Source organism: Sceloporus occidentalis, unplaced genomic scaffold (assembly GCF_023333645.1).
Source record: "Sceloporus occidentalis isolate IW3139 unplaced genomic scaffold, rSceOcc1.0.p SCAF_4, whole genome shotgun sequence".
NCBI lineage: Eukaryota > Metazoa > Chordata > Lepidosauria > Squamata > Phrynosomatidae > Sceloporus > Sceloporus occidentalis.
In genome coordinates, this window is record NW_028316984.1 from 37,926,802 (window position 1) to 37,948,417 (window position 21,616).

The following is a 21,616-nucleotide window of genomic DNA, read 5'->3' on the forward strand; positions in this document are numbered from 1 at the left end:
TTAACAACAGTTTTGTTCAATCTTTGGAACAGATCCTTATTTTAGAAGGTAGGTTCTTGTGTGTGTGTGTGTGTGTGTGTGTGTACATCTGGTATAATACATGGGACAGGGGTTGTTTCTGTAAGAATGCACAGACAAATGACTTGATTAATATAACTTCATGTAGCCAGTGAATTGTCCTGTTTTATAGGTCAGGGCAGTGCTACTCAAAGTGGTAATCTCTGGGCCACTACTAGTCCATTGTGTGCTAGTCCAGAGACAGTTTCCAATGGGCACAAATATAGTGCTGGTCTCCAGCACGTTGGGAAAAAAACCTCTTCTGCTCCCCCACATCAGAGAAGCACTGGCATAAAAACAGTTGTGATTGGACTCTAGTACCTAATTGTGACAATATGCAAATTGTCACAGTTAGTACCTAACTTTAGTACCTAACTGTGACAATATGCTACAGCATATTGGTAAAAGTGTCTTGAGGCTTTACCTTTGCACTGTTTTTGTTGTATATATAACCTATATCTAAATTAGAGATTAGACATATTTTAAAGCAGTTGTTGCCTGTTTGATGGGAATTATGACTTGTTTTTTCACTCTAGGACAATACAGGGTTATTCAGAAAGGATGTTGCAAAAATAAATCTGTTTTATTCTTAAATGAATATGCATACCACAACCATCATGGAATGAAAAGACAGATAAACTTTCCAAGTTTCACATGCACTAACATTGTTTGATATGAGTGCCATGGCATGGCAGATGTGAAGAAGACAGTCCATATCAGCCCAGATGCATCCCGGCGTATTCTCAGATATTAGTTCCAGTGCATTGGAGATACGTTGTCTCAGGTTGTCCAGTTCCTGTCACAAGTGGGGGCAGGTACCATACACAGCTTCCTTGATCAATCCCCACAAAAAGAAGTCTCAAGGTATTAAATCTGGCAATTATGGAGGCCAGAGCACCGTTAGCAAATCTTCATTTCTTGCACAGCTGATCCAGTGACCTAGTAGGGTGGCAGTCAGATATTGACAAATGTTTCAGTGGAAATGTGGAGGAACACCATCCTGTTTAAAGATTATGTTGGGAAGCTTGTCCTCCAACTGAGACATAAGCAATTCTGTTATAAGGTCCAGATAGGAATGGCCAGTAACGATAGACTTGGCAAAAAAGAGAGGACTGCACATTTTGTGTCTGCTCATTGTGCCAGACATGTTCACTTTTTATGAGTCTCTCAAATGCTCCAGAATGGCATGTGTGTTGCTCCAGATCCTGATGTTATGGCAAATTGCCTTTCCTGCTGAGGTGGAAGGTGGCATTGTTGCCAAAGGCTATCCTTTCAGTGAATCTATCCTCTTCTAACTGGTCCTGCATTTCAGTCCAAGAGTTACAGTGTTTCAGCTTATCATTTGGTTGTAGCACATGTGTGAGCTACAATTTGTACAATTTAGAGGACAGATGCTTTTGTAAGATACGGCAAACCATGTTTTATGGCACCTCCAGTTCCACACTAGCCCATTTTGTCATTTTTTTTTTTTTACTCCTTTCATAGATGGCTTGGATCCTGTCCACTGGCTCATTCGAAATCTGTGGGCAGCACGGATTTCTTTTAGCACATAAACAGCCAGTGGGTTCAAACTGCATCAAACAACATGTAATGTAGTTCCTATGCAGTGTGTGTTTGTCGAATTTGTTCTGAAAATGTTGCCACCCCTGTTCCTGTAAATTCCATCACGCAAAATGCCTTCTCCTGCTTTGCTGCTGTTATCTTATAACCACAGTGTCTATAGCACTACTAGCAGCGGTTACCATGCAAGGTGAGAACTTAATGCCTCTCTCCTTCATTCTGTGACTGCTCCATAACCGTTGTTATCACTTTCACTACAAGCCTTCAGCTTTGCACCATTCTTTTTGAATAATCCTATATAAGAATTTGGTCATTGAACATACCCTAATGCTGTTGTGTGCCTTCATGTGAGAAATGCTTTAATATGGAAATATTTCAATACTGTAAATTTAGAATTTGAAATTGTGTTAACATTGGTTACTGTTATCATTCTAAATCTATTATTGTTTCTGTTTTATTTTGAAATCCACCTTGAGAGGGATTTTTTCTTTTAAAAGGCAGCATATACACTTTTAAATAAAATAAACTAATTTTGTACTTGTTTAATTGGATTAACTACCAAGTTAACCACTACCTAAGGAATTATGGGAATTGTTCCAGGTTGATCAGGGCAACAATTAGCAAGAATGCCTATGGTGCTGGGGTAGCATATAGCCATCTTCACTAGTAGCCATTAATAGTCTTCTCTTGTAGGAATCTGCCTAATCCCTCTTCAAAGCCATATGTTCTTGATCATCTTTGTATCTTGTGGTAGTGAGTTTCACAGTTCAGATGTGCATGTTTTTGATGAAATATTTAAGTCTTCTCATTTGAATTTTCCACCATTCAGTTTAATAGAATGTCACCTGCATTATGAGAGGGGGAGAAAATATTGAGTCTGGATTCTTTTTGCTCAAAGCTCACATTTTTTTCACAAGCATTTTTATCTCAGCTTCAGATCCCTCTCTCACAATATGGATTTACAGTATCAGCTATTTTAAAGGGATCTTGTTAAAATGATTGATGCACTGCACACACATTATTTCAAACAATTGAAACACATAGCAGTTTGACTTCATGCTTACTTGATGTAATTTCAAATACCGGTGTTCATGAAATATAGGCGCTTCCCCCTTCTTTTTTTTAATTTTATTTTTAAAAAGTTACAAACCAGGAATATGAATACAAACAGAAAAAAGATGAAAAACAGAAACAGACAAAAACAAGCAAAAATACAAGCATTTAAAAAAAAAGATTCAGTTACTTCCTCCTTCTATTAATTAGCCTAATAGCTAGTTAGACTGTGTATGTATTAGGTCTAAGATTCTAGGCTTTTAATGTTTTAGTTGATTAATTGTTGAGGTGATACTAAAGGACAAAGCTATAAAATATTTTTGGAGGCATTTTTTAAAAAAAAGTTTTCTTTATGCCTTTTGCATCTGATGTTTTCTGGGCAGCTTACAGTAAAAATGCATAATGATAGTTTAGCTTGCCATAAAACCACAAAATCAAAAGTAAGATAAAATATGAGAGAAATAAAATTGCTCTTTTATTTGACCCTATCCTGCACCATTTACTTCAAAGTCCAAGCTGAAGGGAAAGGTCTTTGCCAAAGAAATAATAGGAATGGTGCCAGGTAAACCTCTGCAGGAAGATTGTTTCCTAACTGGCATATTACTAGTGCAGCAGGGAATGAAGACAGATAAAGGATTGCTTCTACCAAGAGGCCCCCTGCTCAGAGTAACTCCCAAGAGATTCTGGGGACTTTGTTGTAGGGCATCTTGGTGGGGACTATAAAAGTCTTGGTTTTGAAGGCTGATGTGAGCTCACCATTCTACTGGAGCTGACTGTGTTTATGCATGGTACTGTCATGTTATTTCTGGTCTTATCATTTACATCAGTGCTGCTGAAAGTGCCCCCAGGCCAGTGCTGGTCTGCTAGTCATTGGCTGCCAATTCACAGAGAGTTTCCTAGAAAGAAACAGTTGTAGCCAGTAAACTCAAATATGGTACAGGTCCCTGGCATATTAGAAGAACAAATTGCTAGTTCTTCACCTCAGATTCCTTGTGAAGCACTGATTTACACTATATTATTTTCTGTATATTTCATTTAAAAGCTGCTTTGAAGGCTTTTTGAGAGGACTAAGAAGTGGGACTTCATTGTTAGCAAGAAATGTGCATATTTTTCATTTTTAACTAGTCAAAAGATAGGTTGAATAAAAAAGAAAGAAGCAAAAACTTTAAATTAGCTGACAGCCTGAAATACGATTTTACTTATAATCAGTGGCTTATGAAAATTCTGTGGATCATTGGATTTCTCCAGCTTTTTTAGTAATTTATATTGAATTGGCAGTATTGCCAGCTCTTGAGTGACAGCTACTCTCCAGATTTTCAGATGGGATTCTTTCTTAGCTTTATCTGGAGTGGCAGTGGTTTGAACCTGGAGCCTGCATGCAAAACATTTGCTCTCTGACTAGGGCTGCATATGCACTGCAGAAATAATCCAGTGCGACACTACTTTAACTGCTGTGGTTCAGTGCTGTCGAATCCTGGGGTTTGTAGTTTGTTGTGGCACCAAAGCAATGACAGAAGGCAAAATGTTGCACAAAACTACAATTTCCAGAATTCCATAGCACTGAGTGATGTCAGGTAAAGTGGTTTCAAACTAGATTATTTCTGCAGTGTGGATGCAGCTTGTGATACTCCCTCTCCCAGTAAAGGTTTCAGGTTTGTTGCCTCTTCCTCTGGTCCCCTTCACATAAGAGACCAATAAAATGTTATTCAGGCTGTGCTGCATTTATTTAAATTTAAGATCTTACCAACCATTCAAGTCCATCATTAGAAAAGCTTTTTGGTGGGACCTTTAGGAAGATCAATGAGTTTATAGCCTGGATCAGATTTAATCTGATTCCTTCAGGAAGAACAACTAGAGCACATGTGCTTTCCAGTACTGAGGTTTCTTTTTGGTAAACAAAAGTATGAACAGGCCTAACATTGCATAGTTTACAGCTTTTGAACATGAGTATACTTTGAGAATGTAGTTCTCTACAAGAGCTCTTTTTTTGGGCCAATGATCTCAAATGATTAACATATTTTCAATGAAGATAATGATACAATTTGGTTGATGTTTCTTATACCTGTCTTTAATAGTTGCATTCATGCAAATCTGAATTAAATAAACAAGTCTCAATCACAGCATAGTCTGGGAAATATTGTGGTATACAGAAATATAGATATTCACTGTCTTTCAATAAGGTCTTAATTTGACATGCTGTAGACTCAAGTAACACAACATTGATTTTACTTCAACATGCAAAGCACCAGGTATTTCTAATGAACAAAATAAATTGTCTCTTAATTAAAACTGAATAAGAAAAAAAAAATCACAGATCTTAACCATCTACACAGTATTAACACACAAGTAGTATTAAAATGTAGTATATACAAAGTGTGTTTTCACTCTGGAAAAATAAATAGCTTTCTACTGTTTTAAAAGGTGTTTTTCCTTTAGAATGGCTCTTGAAGAAAACTTATTTCTGTTAGAAGTACTTTAAGTAGGGCTGATCTTTTATCACCTAACCAACCCACTTTTTCTGTTTTCTTTCAAAGAAAATGTGAAAGAAATATTTGGGCAGACAATAATTCACCATCACATTCCTTTTAACTGGGACTGTGAATTTATTCGATTGCACTTCGGACATAACAGAAAGAAAAACCTGACATATTCGGAATTCACTCAGTTTTTACAGGTCAGTTATTTATGTTTCCTGGTACCATGGTTCTTTCTCTTGTGCTCCACAAATACTCCTCAAAATATGAAGCTATCTGAACATCCAGTAATATCTTCAAAAAGTTTCCAGTATTTTAAAGTTTCATGGAAGCAGAAAGCTTTTCTCTTTGTCAATAAACTAGGAATTGTGTGTGTGACATATATCTACATATGTATATATTTACAAGTATTTATTTAAAATACTTGTGTATGTGTGTGTACTGCATATGAAGAATGTGGATTGTGAACAGCTATGGAGGAAGATGAAAATCATAAAAGTGTGTAATTTGATTTGTGTGCATCATTTATAACCTGCATAAATGTATAGTACATTTGTGCTATATTAATGCAGATTAATAGACACAACCTGCTGTAGATGGATTGCTTTATGTTAAAATACTTGCTTATCAAATACTAATGTAGTTATCGTCATAATATGACTTTCTTTAAGCAACATGGCTTTATGTGTCTATAAACTGTCTTGCAGATTCCCAAGTCCATTCTATAATATTATGACAAATAAATTCATTTTTCTCACACTGTTCTAAACACTTTACAGTGATTTGCACATCATGAGTTTATGAGAAAATGAATGCAATTGCCTTGGTCTTGTCAGGACTGATTTTCAGAAAGTTGGTTTGCAATGTTTCATATTCAAAAACTCAAGATATGCTAACCTCTGAATAATTTTGCAAATCCTCTCAGTTTGCAACACATGCCAGACAAATCTATGGTGTGCTAGTATATTTGGATTAACTATTCAGCATGTTATCAGGGCTGTGTATTGTGCTCTTTCTTTATAAAATAACAATACCAAGATAAAATTATGTGCCAAGAACAGTTGAAATCTGTGACATACATAAATCAAGAAAGCTTGCATATGTTTGCCCGTTATTCCACAATTTATTCAGTCATTTGACCTCTTTAGGGAAAGGTGATGAAATATGTGGGCCACTGAAACCTCACTGGAAACTCAGCTGTGCTACTGAGACTTCAGTAGCCATTGTGTGTAGCCAGCCTGCACCATTATAAGGGCCAGAAGCTTGCATGAAAGATTTTAGAAGGTTAGAAAAAGGCTTTTCTGTGATTGCACAGTTTTGTATGAGTTATTACTGGTTGGCAGCCTTGTGTGTCAGGGACAGAGATGGTCATGTGCACAGTCTGTGAAACTCTGTATGGAGTTTGACTTTCTCCAGTCAGTAGTTGGAGGACAAAACTCTGATCTACACTGAGTTTTGCTGTTTTTTATTTCATGTTCCTAAGTGGCCACTGAAGAAGTAGATGGAATCAGTGAGATTCTCTGACTCAGTATGATATATTACTTATAGTGTTCACGCTGAATCATTTTTTTGCAATTTTTTTTCAGGAGCTGCAGTCAGAACATGCAAGGCAAGCATTTGCACTGAAAGACAAAAACAAAACCGGCACAATTACTGGCCTAGATTTCAGTGACATCATGGTTACTATTCGTTCGCACATGCTCACTCCTTTTGTGGAGGAAAACTTAGTCTCAGTAAGTATTAAGAAACATACAATTCAGGTTGCTTATGACTGGCATTCAAGGACAAAAGTTTATGGTCAGATTACCAACCTTTTGGGAATTTGGGGGCTTCCATTGTTGAGACAAGATTTGGTGATCCTGCTAGGAATTTTCTACTGGGCCTATCATAAAAGGATTAATATTGACTAGTTGAAAGAAAGAGAAATGACAAGGTGGTGAAAGTCTAGAACAGAGTAGACTCAAAACGTCAATAATACCATTTTACTTATCACCTTGAAATACAGAGGTAACAAGTAATAGTGTTACTAGAAGAATAACAGATTCCTGCTTTTAGTACAGTGCTGAGAATAAGTACTGAGAATCAGTAATAAATATACAGTGATGCCATGTGGTACATGAGACATCCTGAACGGAACCAACACCATTTGGACATATATAAAATAATCACCCTCCATTGTATAGACTTCTATTTGATGCTTTTTGCACTGCTTTTGGAGCCTCACTAAATCCAAGCATGTAGCTGGGGAACAACTTCTGAATTCCCTCCCCATTTATTTGTGTAGTGGTAGTTGGCCCTGACCAGTAATGTGTTCCACTGTACTAGTTGAACATGAGTGTATTAAAAAAGGGATGGAGAGGCTGTAGTCCTTCAGATAATATTGGACTACCCATCACCCTGATTTTTGGCTGTGCTTGCTGGATCTAACAACGCCTGAGGAGTTGCAGATTTCCCACCCACACATAAAGGTGTATCATCTTCTTGTGTGGAAGAGGCAGAGAGGTTCTCTGAGACAAAGAAAATGTTGAAGATGGTATTGTCATGTGCCTTAAAATAATTTCTGATTAGAGTGATCCTATCATGAGGTTTGTTTGTTGTTATTGTTCTTTTAGCAAGATTTGTTCACGGGGTGGGGGGGGGGTGATGCATAGAAGCCTTTAAACCAAAATTTAGGAGTTGATTTCCACTTCTTAGTTATTCAGTAGTTTGGATAACTACATGGGCTATTTGTGTTATTTCGCTATTTGTATTCTTCATGTAGCTACCTTTCAGTGGGATTCTCTATGAAAATAATTTCATTTAATCCACATTCCTTTTACTCTTCAGAGTATGTAATATTGTGCAGTGCATCCTATTTTACTATACTGTGGGCCCGTTGCATCAGCAGGCTAACAATCCACAAATTTGACTGTGCATGGATACAAACACTTGTGGAGTACCACGTCCCATATTATTCAGTGAAGGTGTGTGCACGTGGACGCACTGATGCAAAGGCATGCACATTGCAGCTCATTGAATAATATGGGGTGTGACCATCCATTTTTTTCCCCATCTGCAGATTGGGCAGAACCAAATCCCCGTTAATGGGAAGAGTCCATTGTACTTTCAAGCTCTCCCACCCCAACTATAGTTTATAGAAACTGAAACATATAGAGCGGTCCTAAACTGATAATGACGCCTGCATTTGTCTTGTAACTATAGCTAATTTTTATGGGGTTTTTTTTTCAGGCTGCAGGTGGATCTATTTCACACCAAGTCAGTTTTTCTTATTTTAATGCTTTCAATGCCTTGCTGAACAATATGGAACTTGTTCGAAAAATATACAGTCTCATAGCAGGTTCTAGAAAAGATGTTGAAGTTACGAAAGGTAAAGCATTGTTTCATTCTATTTGACATAAGTGTTGTTGTGTGCTTTCAAGTTATTTCTGACATGGCAATACTAAAGCAAACCTATCATGGGATTTTCTTGGCAAGATTTGTTTAGAGAGGGTTTGCCCTTGCCTTCCCCTGAGGCAGAGAGAGTATGACTTGCCCGAGGTCATCCAGTGTGTTTCTGTGGCCTAGTGGGGATTCAAACCCTGTTCCCTGAATTTGTAGAACAATACTTTAGCCACTATATCATGCTAGTTCTTGAGATTAGTGTAGCTCGATAAAATATGTACAAAAGGATTTGAATGCCCCACCTTTCTTACACACCCTTCTATTAGTGCACAAAACAAAAACTTTCCTGAGGCTGTGTCCTCCAAATACTCTCTTGTAAAGTAATTTTATCCAGAATTCATTTGGATCTCATAAAGAATAATTCGTGCACCTTAAGGTTTCTTCCCCTTTGTTCTTGTAGACAATCTCAGTTGATCCTCATGTACAAGAAGACAAAATGTTGCAAGACAGTGTGCATCGCTTCACACAGTGGTAGACAGTTGCAGCTTTCAAATTAAGGGATGCATGAACCTGAATAAGTTTTGGTTTTAAAAAGAATAGGATGGAAGGATGATTCTTAAAAGAGATGGGCAGGTTTCCTATTTCTATAGTGTTATAGGAATGGGAAATGTAAACAGCAGAAGAAGAATAAAAGTCCTTGGCCTGTTATAGACTGCCAAAATAAAGCTGCTTCGGGTCTCTTTGGAGGTATGCTGTTTAAATGATGCATGCATCCTAAGAATCCGGAAGCTGTACCAAAGCTGCACTCCAGTGCTTAGGAATGGAGTGTGGCTTTGGCGCGACCTCCGGACTCTTAGGACCCATGCATCATTTAAATAGCATACCTCCAAAGAGACCCGAAGCAGCTTTATTTTGGCAGTCTGTAACAGGCCCTAAACACATAATTCTTTAAGCTTCTTTGCAAGCTTTAATTTGAATCAGAATTCATAGCCTTACTTTAGTGGCTGAGTTGACTCCTGGAACTTAAGAATAGTATTGTAAAAATATTGCTTCAGTCCATGTGTCTTTTTCTGCTAATCGAACTGCAACTTCTTCTTGTGGATATGCAGCATTATATGGGAAACCTTTAACTAACCAAATGTTTTAGATTGTAACCTCCACAATCACTTACTACTGGCTCTGCTAACTTTTACAGCTGTGAGCTGAAGTTCAAAATATATGGAGAGCTAAATGTCACCTTTCCTGTATTAGAGATTGCTCTCCTTGACAAATTACATTTAGTACACTTGACTGCTATTCTGTAATAGATAGAATCATAGGATCCTAGAATAATAGAGTTGGAAGAGACCACAAGGGCCATCCAGTCCAACCCCCTGCCATGCAGGAATTCTCTCAATCAAAGCATCCCTGACAAATGGCCATCCAGCCTCTGTTTAAGGACCTCCAAGGAAGGAGATTTCACTACACTCCGAGGGAGTGTGTTCCACTGTCGAACAGCCCTTACTGTCAAGAAGTTCCTCCTAATGTTGAGGCGGAATCTCTTTTCTTTTAGCTTGCATCCATTGCTCCGATTCTTATTGATATTCTTTTTGTTCTGGTTTTTGGATGTTGCTCCCTTAAACTTATACCAAATGACATAGATTGTCTATTAAGAAGTTAGAATTAAGAGTTTGCATAATAATTAATTATTTTATTTTCTTCTCTGCTTTCCCTTAAAAAAAAACAGAGGAATTCTCTCAATCTGCAATCAAATTTGGACAAGTTACACCTTTGGAAATTGATATACTCTACCAGATGGCTGATTTATATAATGCTACAGGGTAATTCTGACCTTAAAAATGGTTTTTTAAAATTAACATTTCCAAATTTCTTTCCTTGGATTTTTTTCTTAAAAACGTACAACTGTTGGAAAGACATTCTCCTTGTTCGGTAGAGTAGTGGAATGAGATGTGTTACTCAGTGTACGTGTAATGTAACATAGGACCAGGGGCAAACAGGTTGAGCCACCATTATCTGAAATGCTTGCAACCAGAAATGTCTTGGATTTTGGATTTTTTTTTTATTTTGGAATATTTACATATACATAATAAGATATCTTGGAGATGGGAACCTAGTCTAAACATAAAATTCACTTATGCTTTGTATACACCTTATAAACATAACCTCAATGCAATTTTAGACACAATATTGTTAATAATTTTGTGCAAGAAACAAACTTAGGCTACACTGAACCATCAGAAATCAAAGGTGTCACTGTCTCAACATCCCATGTGGACAATTTTGGATTTTGGAGAATTTTTGGAATTTGGGGTAAGGGAGACTCAACTTCTACGTCCATTACCTGTGCACTCATACATGAGAAGCTGCATTGAGAGAAGCACAAGCCCCATCTTTTAAGTACTACTCCCCACCCCCCCCATGGCTATTTACTGACTGGTGGAGGTTGGTGTTGGGGCTGGTATCCTCAAAAGCCCTAGGGGTTGATGTCAGTACTGTTCTTCCAACCTATAGTAACATAGCTAGTTGCTGCTCTTCCTTGCCAGACCCTGCCCCACACTCCCCACTGGTCAGTAGATAGCTGTGTTGGTGGTGATGTCTGCAACAGCTAAAAGCTAGCCTTCGGGCAGAGAGGTGTGGTTGTTGTGCAGTGGGTAGAGGATTCCAAACTCTGCAGTGACCCAATGACAGTTCTGGTTTTCATGGATCTTCCCCTCAGTTTTAAAGGGGGGTAATCATGGGGATTGAGCATTTGTGCTGAGTTGTTCATTACATTGTATGCATGGAGGAGGGACCACTGTATCCCCAGCATTATCCTTTCATGGTCATCTAGTGATTGTGGGAACCACCTCTGGTAAAATCTCTAGTACTAAACATAAGTCTGGTTTGCTCTTATTTTTTACTCTGAGACAAAGTCTTTGTATCCTCAAATGACCTTAACAGATTAGCAAACTGGGCCAAAACTAACAAAATGAATTTCAACAGGGAGAAATATAGGATGATACACTTAGACAGAAAAAATGAATTGTACAGATACAGAATGACAGCAGTGCATGTGAAAGGGATCTAGGAGTCTTAATGGATCAAAATGGTGAAAGGTCTTGAAATTATGCCCTAAGAGAAATGGTTTAGGCAGCTGGATATGTTAAGCCTGGAGAAGATTAAGAGATGACATGATAGCCATGTTTAAACACTTGAAAGGGTGTCATATTGAAGTAAGCTTATTTTCTGCTGCTCCAGAGATAAGGACTGGGAGCAATGGATTCAAACTGCAGGAAAGAAGATGCCACTAAAATATTGGGAAGCATTTCCTGGCAGTATGAGCTGTTGGACATTGGAATATGCTGCCTCAGAGAGTGGTGGAGTGGTGCAAAAGGCAGGGGGGGAATGTAGGAGGTTTTGTTTGCTGTCCTAACACCGACTTTTTTCTGTTGGCCCTCTGCGCAGACGCTTAACACTGGCAGACATTGAGAGAATAGCACCCTTGGCTGAAGGAGCGTTGCCATACAACTTGGCAGAATTTCAGAGACAGGTATGTACCTTGAAGACAGTAAAGACTTCCATATTTTAGTAAATGTGTAGTGCTTGCTGAAAACCTGAATTTTGGAGATTCAGTTTAAAACATTTCCTATACAACGTCTTCCATGTAATTTGTGTTCATGTGTATTTTATCTATGGGTGACATATATCCTCTAATTTTAGTTTTGATGGAATATTTTCTTTTTCAAAAATTGCCATTGCCAAAGTGTCAAAATGCTTTTCAGATTATTCCCCACCAAAGGCTTGGTACAAACACTGGCTGGTATAAAGCAGAACTGCCTCTAATCTATACATGTTGTCCCAGCATGCTTCAAACTGAGAATTTAAATTATGAAGTGCAGTTTGAAGCATGGTACCTGCTTCTAGGGGAATATGCACAATTATCTGGTTTTGTGGATTCTCTAGATCCATGATTCCCAAAGTGGGTGGTTTGCCCCCCTGGAGGTATTAAATAGGTTAAGAGGGATGGTGAAGGAAAAAGGGGTCAGCAGGGGATGCTGATGAAAAAGGAGGCGACAACAAGAGAAGAGTAGAGGGTTGGGAGGAGTAATGCAGTGATGCCTAGCTGTGAAGAGCTGCATTTCCCCTGCTCGACACACAACCATTGGCTGTCTAATGGCAGTGAGGTTGTCAAAACACTGGCCTCAGAAAGAGAGCATCTCTCTGTTTGCTTCTAGTGAAGGAGCCAGGCAAGGTTGAGCAGCATGAGAAGGGGCAGGGGGATAGCCGACAATGGGGCAAGGAGAGAGTGGAATGTAGCACACATGTGCTAAAAAGTGATGAAAAGCACCTGCTCAATGTGTTATCAATTGGGTGGGCACCTCGCCTGAAGCCACTCTCTTGCTCCCATGCTCTCACCATTTTCTTCCTTCTCAGTGTTAGGAGACCCCTGGCTGGAGTGGGTATGGTGGCAATGATTGGCTCCAACTTGTCTGTGCCTGTACTTGTCTTGTTCGTGGTGGTGCCTCACAGTGGCATTCTGCCATTGCTGGCAGGCAACAGATGCAGCTTCTTCAGAAATCTCTGTGGTGTTGGCTGCCTCTCAGAAGGAGAGGGGCTGATGTTTTTGCTGCTGTTTTGGATACCATATATTCTTGTGTATAAGTCGACCTCATGTATAAGTCGAGAGCAGTTTTTGGGGCCAAAATCATGGATTTTGATACAACCTGTGGATAAGTTGAGAGTCAAAAACTAGGGCATGTTACAAAAGATCTAAAGGGGGAAACAAAGCACCACTTCCCTCCCTACATCTCCCTCTCCCAAGGGTCTCAGTGTTGGCATGGAAAATGGGGAAATAAACCTTGGTGCGCGCGCGCGCACACACACACACACACACACACACACACCTTTACCAAAAGCATCTCCAAGGCTCATGGCTTGCAAAACGGGGCAGAACCCCCCATTCTGCCCTACACCCCCAGGATTTCCAAGGCTCATGGCTTGCAAAATGGGGTACAAGCCTGGGCATGCTCTCTCTCTCTCTGTCCCTTTTCTCAGCAGCTGTTTGTTAACTCTGGCTGTGAAGGAAGGCTGAGGATTAACACACACACACACACACACACACACACACACACACACACACACAGCGTGTGGGAGCTCAAATGGGAAACTATTTAAAGATCCCTGGCTACAGAGGAAGGTGGGCACTTCTTTTAGGAACTTCATAAGCAATATTAACTTATTGCCCCATATATAAGTCTATCCATGATTTTGGAGTCCAGTTTGGGGCATAAATTTCTCAACTTATTGTCAAATATATATGGTAGTTGCTGATGTTGGTCACTCACCTTACTAATAAGCCTCAGAGAGAGAGAGAAAGAGAGAAGGATAGAAGAAAGGAAACAAATATACTATATAAGCATTTGTCAGGTTGAGTAATATCAGCAATGTTATAAAAACTTCAAGCGACTCATTTTGGCTTTTACTTTCAGCTGTTTTTGAAGATGTTAGGAGCAGAAACGTTTTGCTTTAATATTACAATTACATTAAACAGGGCAAGAAATACATTCTTTGTGATTATTCCCATACTCCCAGGATCTAGAACACGCTTGCCTAAAATGCCATGGATGTCTTAAAATAATGTTTTTGCTTTGCTTTTTATTTCTTCACTATCTCTGTATGAGTAATACTAGTACTGTATCAGCAATATATAAATAACCTAAAGGCACCAGATCCTGTCTGTTCTTGGAAGCTAAGTAAGGTCTGCCCTGGCTAGTACTTGGATGGGTGGGAGACCACCTTAAGTACTGTAAGATATGCCCACAGATATGTACACAAGGAGTTGCCTTTAGATCCTGGAGAAGAAGCTGTAGAAATGAACTGGAATATTTCCAGTTTCCAAGCCTCTCTCAACTGGAGAAAGGAAAGTTCTGGACACTGTAGTTCAAGAGGGATATTGACAAGCTGGAGTGTGTCCAGAGGAGGGTGACTAAGGGGGCATTCACACTCATTTTTTGTCCTGAGGAGATGCAGATCACCACACTGATGCATATCGGGTTTGTTGTTCCCATTTTGCTTTGGGTTCACGAATCTCTTAGAGTCCCTGTAATCCCTTTGTTATTCACATATTGACCACTTTTAAATCTGAGATAAAGACTATCCTGTTCATGGAAGTGTTCCCAGGCACTGTGTGATTATCTATCTGATTTTTGATTGGATAGTTGCTGTTGATGTTTTTAATTGTTGCCTGCTTATTTTAACCAATTCTATTTTATATTAGTACCTATTGTTTTATACGTATTTGGTAGATTGTACGCCATTGACAGGTTTCATTTATATTGATTTGATCATTTGTATGTACAGCGCTGTGTACATTTACAGTGCTATAAAAATAAACTATGGCCTGGTACATACCTGGAGCTTTTGTCCAGAGCGGCGGCGGCCTTTTTTTCCTGTGGAGGGAAGCCACAGTCTCCAAACTGTGCGGCTTCCCTCCGCAGGAAAAAGAACCTGCAAAAAGCGGGTTCTTTTTCTGCCACGCCAGTTATGTCCAAGTGCACCAATGGCTCACTCGTGACGTAAGTGGCGCGATGCAATGTGCGGATGCTATGCAGTCGCTGCACGGTCCCGTAACCCTATCATGGTGCAAGCACGGCGCTTTAGCGCTGTCTGTACTGTGCCTATAATAATAATAAAAGTAACACGCATGTCACCATTTTGGGATAAAATAGAGCCTCCTCCATTCCCTTAAACGATACAGCGCAATCCGAATTGATTTAGAAGGTTATTCACACTGCCGAAGGTGCAGATTGATGTGGATCTTTCAGGAAAACTTGAGGGGAAAAACTGGTATCAAATATCCAGAGTTAAGTGGGTTTTTTGCCACCCCCTTCCCAAAAGTGTATCAAGTGCATTTGGGATGTGTGTGAACAACAAGGTTCAACCCAGATTAATCTCAAATTATTTTCATAGTGAGAATGGGGCCTAAAATGGTCACAGGTCTGTAAATCATGCCCTCTGAGGAGTGGCTTAGGGAGCTGGGTATGTTTAGCCTAGAAAAGAGAGAGTTAAGAAGTGACAGGATAGCCATGTTTAAGTATTTGAAGGGCTATCATATTGGAGTTGGAGCAAGTTTTGTAAATTGTGAGTTTTATTTGTGAAATACATATACTTGTTTAATTTTATAGTGCTATATTGGTTATTTTGAATTTGCAGTATAAGAGTAGAACTGATATTAAGAAATATGCATAGGGGACACTAGGGTTGTCGCCAAAGTGAAAGAGTTGAGGAATCCTGAAAAAGTTTGGGAACCACTGCTCTAAATTAATCATTTCTTAAGAGTTTGTATGTAATAATATATGAAAGAATGTTCTCTCTTTGTGACATTAGAGATGAATATCTTGTAGACATCTGTATATTTTAAAGTTTGTATAACTTAAAATTTGATAATTTTTACAAAAAGTCTGAAATGAATGCTTTTAAAATACAGATTTGAATACTTGAAGCATATAATCAAGCTGGCAGTTATTGATTTATTCTGGACAAAACCACATGGTTTAGCCAATTATTTTATGAGTCTGCATATGTGGATTTCACTGTTTGCAAATTACTACATTATTTGGATTGCTTTGTGTTAAACCTCATTTTCAAAATTAACTTGTCTCTAATATTTCAATATATTTCTTCTGTTGCCCAATAATGCCATTCCGTCTTTGTTTACACTTGTACAATCAACATGTGAAAGATTTGTTGGATTAATTGTCTCTCATGGAGATTGACCAAGACAGTTTGGCTAGACTGTTTTAATTGAATTTTGTTTATGTTGCTTGTTTTTAGTTCATGTTTCTATGGGAACAGAAAACATTTTAATAAATAAGCACCTTCAGCTGTTGAGAAAATACTGCTTTAAAATAGTCGTGTTAAATGAATGGAACATCTCTATAAAAACTGGTTGGTATATTTTGCTGTGAATTATCGCCTCCTGAAAATCACAGGTCTTCCTGAAATCTTTTGGTTTTTGAGGGTGGGGTCAAGTATTAAATATTACTGTACTAAACACTGATATGATATAATAGGATATGATACACACACACACACACTACAGTCGTCCATTCCAATTTGTGGGGGATCTGTTTTGGATCCCCCCAGCGAATCAAAACAACTGCAGATATTGGAGCCCCATTGTCTTTAATGGCTGCGCATGCTCCATGGGCATAAGTGCCATTTTGTCCCTCCTGGCTTCTTGTCTGCAGAAGTTCAGAACCATGAATGGGAAATCAGCAAATCTGGAGGGACGATTGTACTGTATATTCATCAGAAGTAGGATTCTGCAGGAAATGTTTTATTTAGGACTTCAGTAAAGGAATAATTGGGGAAGGGAATCTTGCTGTTTTTGTGTGATGCTATGTTTTAAAATTTAATAAATGAAATATAAAAAAAGAATGTTTTAAGAAGTTCACTAAAGGCTCAGGGGGAAAAAAGCACGACCTCTCCTTTGGTGCCAAATTGTGACACAGTAGGTTTTTCCTATCATTCATGATTATGTCATAAATTGGGGTGGTTGCCAGTGCATAGCTGTTAGTCTACCAGTGGAGATTAGAAAGAGCTGAAATTGGAAAACCTGTATTCAAGGACAACATATGTTTGCTGACCTGAAGCTTGGATGTTTTCTGAGACCATCTTTCTGGCTGGCATTAGAGAATACAGGGAGAGCAAGACACTGGAATGGCCCAACAAGGATTCAAACTGTGCTAAATGCGTCACTGAAGTGACTATCTGCCTGGGTGTGAGAAGAAGTTAACTGCTTTTTCTTAACATTTTCTTCTTGACCCATACATTAAAAAAAACCCAGAACACCCTGATTAGCTGTTGTTCTAAAGTCACACCAAACAATATGTCAGAGTACTCTGCTTGATTTTTATAAGAGAGAAGAAGACTGTTTCTTATATACTTATCAGTCTTGTATTCCTGTATGTTCTATATGGGGTTGTGTGTGTGCCATAAAGGAATCCTGCTGTAGCAGCAGTGACCAGCCCATTGGCTATGGCAGATTTCTGCTGCATTCCTCCCACTCCTTCTCAGGCAATATGGACAGTTGCTCTACTTACATGTGGCTTACATGTGGTTGTATGTGTTGGCTGTTCTAAGATGATGTAAGTTTATTGCCTGGTGCTGGGACCAATTATCTTGGTGCCATCTTCTCATCATTATGACAGATATGGGTAGCCCATCAAACTAATGAAGAATGTGCTTTTTGCAATCAGAACTTTGTCAAGAGGACCAGTGGAAATAACTAATGCATTCTTGACTTTTTATTAACATCCCTTTTCTCCTTTTTTAGCAAAAATAAAAGAAAGAAGGATCCCCCTTGCTGCCGATATTATCACCAAAAGATTTCCTTTGTGTAGCTGCTAAATATCTGTATACAGTAGCTTTGTGAAGGGATGCCAGCCACAGTAATTTTCTATTTATAAATATTCATGCTCTGAAAGCCATAGCATTAATTATACTAATTTACATGTCCTATCTGAACACAGGCATGCCACAGACTAGGATAAGCACCTTCATAAATAGGCTGAAAGTTATATTTCTGTTCCAAGGAAAGGGAATACATGCACGGAGCGACATATTATTTAGGATTGAGTCAATGTGCAGTTTTGCTGAGATTTCTTTAGGGTTGCAAGGAAATGAATGAGCAGGTTGAATTCTCATATATCATTGTAGGGCAACATCTGTGAATTGAGGTGGGGGGCTGCATTTCTTCCCCAATCCACTATAAGAGGCCACTGGTGATGCAAAATTTGTGGCAAAAACTGCTTGTGGTAGCACCATTTTTTCCTTTAAAATAATGCTTTCACTTTCCACAGACTTTCTAAAAGGCAGATGAGCATTCAAAGCAGAATGAATCTATTCATAAACAAGGTGCACAGGAATAATGTATCTTGTTTTAAAAGGAAAATGGCATTGTTAACCATTCTTTTTGTGGTAGCAGAAGTTGGGCAGGGGGCCCTTCAAGAGAGTGCAAAAGTGAACTGGAAAAGTATATGTGGTTGCACCCTGGAACAAAATAGGCCTTGATTTAGCATTTAGCCATAATTTAATTCTATTTTAATGTTCACTTTTTGTATGTTTTTAACTGTACACTGCACTATACGCAGCTTCCAGCTTATGTGGAAGCTGCACAACAATTAAAGAAATGGTGCAGGTGCTGCTACAAGCATGCACCCCATTGTTTGCAATGGGGTGTGAACATACATGGATTTCCCCTTACGTGGGGGGATCTGGAATGGATCCCCCATGTAAGGGAAGGGCCTGCTGCATTGCTTTTTTAAACTGTAAGCTACCTCCAATTTTGTGACAGAGGCAGGATACAAGTAAATATAAATGTAATATAATAATAACAGCAGCATTCCAGTCTTGAGCTCTAGTGAGTGAAGAAATGCATGTCATCTTGCCCCACATCCACCATGACCAGGAGCTTGGACACTTTTGCTTCTCTTTTAAACTTTTCATTATGACAATACAAATCAAACTGACTTACAGTTTTGGATTTGGAAGTAGCAAAAGGGATGGTCATGCAATTAATACCATCTCTAGTTTGGCCCTGCATCTGTGGTGTTTTTTTTTTTTTTTTTTTTTTGGCAGGGGGGAGGAGGTAATTTAAGCTGATTATTTTCTCAGTTTTACAAATGCTCACTGAGCAGCTGCTTTCAGTCTTCATGCAGCCTTTAGACACTTTCTTATATCTTATTCTCTCATTTCTCTCTTCCACCTCCTACCACTTCTGCTGTTTTTTCTTCTTTCCCAGCAATCTTATGACAGTCTGGGCAGACCTATATGGCTCCAGGTAGCTGAGTCGGCATACAGGTTCACTCTGGGCTCAATTGCTGGAGGTGAGTGACATGTCTCTGTGTGCTGTTTTCAAGAGGGTTTTTTTTTTTTGGGGGGGGTAACATTATCTTGGTGTGCAGCTATAGGTCAGCTGTGATGGAGATGTTTGCCTCCCCTACCCCCATAAAGATCGTCAAGCACTGAAGGAAGCTCTTTATTGTTATTTTAAAACACACACACCAAAACTGTATGATAGAGTCCTGACAGTGCGTGGCCCTGACACTGCTGGCTCCAGACAGTCTTCGAAGCAGAACCTGTAGAATGACATAAAGAGTCTTCTCAGGTGCAGTCTTGGATGCCTTTTTAAATTAGATTTGCTGAGACTGATACTACAAACAAAAGTGAAGCAAAAGAAGGGAGAGGAAAAGTACAAGGCCTTCATCTTAGACCTTTAAATAAGTACCAGTAATAATTGATGGATGTGTGTCCCGTGCTCTTACCCATTCTATTGACATTTTGTTATGTGTAGAAGATTCTACATTAATGTGAGCAGCTGGCTGTTCTGATCAAACTCGTCTCCTGGTAAATGAGCCCTTTGTGAAAAGTTAATCTTGAGTAGTAGTTAGGACTGTCAAAATCCTGGAGTTTAGAAAGTTACTGTTAGGAATTAGTTATGTAACTTTTTGTAAACTCCCTGCAAAAGCTCATTACAGTTAGTCTTATAATTAAAAAAAATAACAGCTTCTTCTTCTTCTGGTTGGTGTTTAGATCTGTAAACATGTGATTAGTTGTTACTACTCTTTTTTTCTAAAAGACCATTATTGTGTCCTTATTACACCAGCATGTTACTGATAGCATCACTAGTTGTAACATATATTTCCCAGGACATTGAGGAATGTGGCCTAGAAGTGTGGTGATTGATTCTTCTTAAGCAAGGACAACCAGGGTTTCCATTTCCCCCAACACCAAAGCTTAGCCCTGAAACTTGTGAAGAATGAAGTATACGTACAGATTGCCTGTCTGTTGTTGTTGTTGTTGTTGTTGTTGTTGTTGTTGTTGTTGTTGTGTGTCTTCAAGTCATTTCAACCCCTAAGGTGAACCTATCATGGGGTTTTCTTGACAAGTTTCTTCAGAAGGGGCTTGCCATTGCCACCCTCTGAGGCTGAGAGTGTGTGACTTGCCCAAAGTCACCCAGTGGGTTTCCAAGGCCAGGATTCAAACCTCCAGTCATTATCCAACACTCAAACCACTACATCACACTGTCAGTTATTCCTGAGTCTTAAATTCACTACCCTCTGCCTAGGATTCTGATGACAACTTTATAGGGAAAAGCAGGGACCTGCTCAGTTTCCTTTGAATTTCTGGTGCCTGAAATTGAAAGTTTTATTCTGTTTCCTGTGGGACTCTGTTTAGGGAACTCTGGTGGTGCAGTGGTTAAATGCCATTGCTGCAGCCACAATGTTGTGAGTTCAATCCCAGAGGGCTCCAGGTTGACTCAGCCTTCCATCTTTTCATGGGTCAGTAAAATGAGTACCCATCTTGTTGGGGGCAATTGGCTTACAGATCTCTTCTTAGAGAGTATTGCTTTCACTATAAAGCACTACAGAAATGTAAATGCTATTGCTATTGCTATTGCTAGTCTCCTTGTTTAAAACAGCCTTCCTCAATTTGGTGCCCCTTCCCCACCACAGTGTGCTGTATTACAGTGCCTATCATCATTAGCCAGCACAGCCTGCACTGGCTGGGGATGATGGGGGTTGTATTTCAACAGAACCAGTGAGTGCCAGAACTGGATAGTACCAACAAGGCTGATGCAGCACCATTCAGTGTCTGTTGTGCTTGGTATTGTATCTCCAGAAAGAGGTGAACACACCCAACATGACATAGTTTCATGTGTGCATTTTGGAAGAGGGTGCTTCATTGTTGTGATTTTTTGTTTTTGTTGTTCACAGCGGTTGGAGCTACTGCTGTGTACCCTATAGATCTGGTGAAGACACGCATGCAAAACCAACGCTCCAGTGGATCAATTGTTGGAGAACTGATGTACAAAAACAGCTTTGATTGTTTTAAGAAAGTTCTGCGGTATGAAGGCTTTTTTGGCCTCTACAGAGGTAAGTAAACAAAAGGCATACATCACACCCATCCACAGATGACTGTGGAGTGAACATGGTGCTCCAGATCAGAAGCAAAGGGAGGTGCTTGCAAATTCACTCCCTCCTTTGAAATGAGTGAGGAGCCCATTTGGCTTGGAGGAGGCTCTGTGCTAACGTTAGAGCTCTTAGCCC

The 21,616-nt window shown here is 39.2% G+C and overlaps 1 protein-coding gene across 1 annotated transcript in view; it reads left to right on the forward strand.

Moving 5' to 3' along the window:
- The window catches only part of SLC25A12 (solute carrier family 25 member 12), an 81,349-nt gene that overhangs the window by 29,439 nt on the left and 30,294 nt on the right, over nucleotides 1-21,616 (forward strand). The window contains exons 5-11 of the mRNA XM_089519758.1: nucleotides 5,205-5,344; nucleotides 6,731-6,877; nucleotides 8,373-8,511; nucleotides 10,252-10,345; nucleotides 11,970-12,054; nucleotides 19,309-19,393; nucleotides 21,284-21,442. Of these exons, the coding sequence (XP_089375884.1) occupies nucleotides 5,205-5,344; nucleotides 6,731-6,877; nucleotides 8,373-8,511; nucleotides 10,252-10,345; nucleotides 11,970-12,054; nucleotides 19,309-19,393; nucleotides 21,284-21,442 (849 nt within the window). The remainder of the gene's footprint in view (nucleotides 1-5,204; nucleotides 5,345-6,730; nucleotides 6,878-8,372; nucleotides 8,512-10,251; nucleotides 10,346-11,969; nucleotides 12,055-19,308; nucleotides 19,394-21,283; nucleotides 21,443-21,616) is intronic.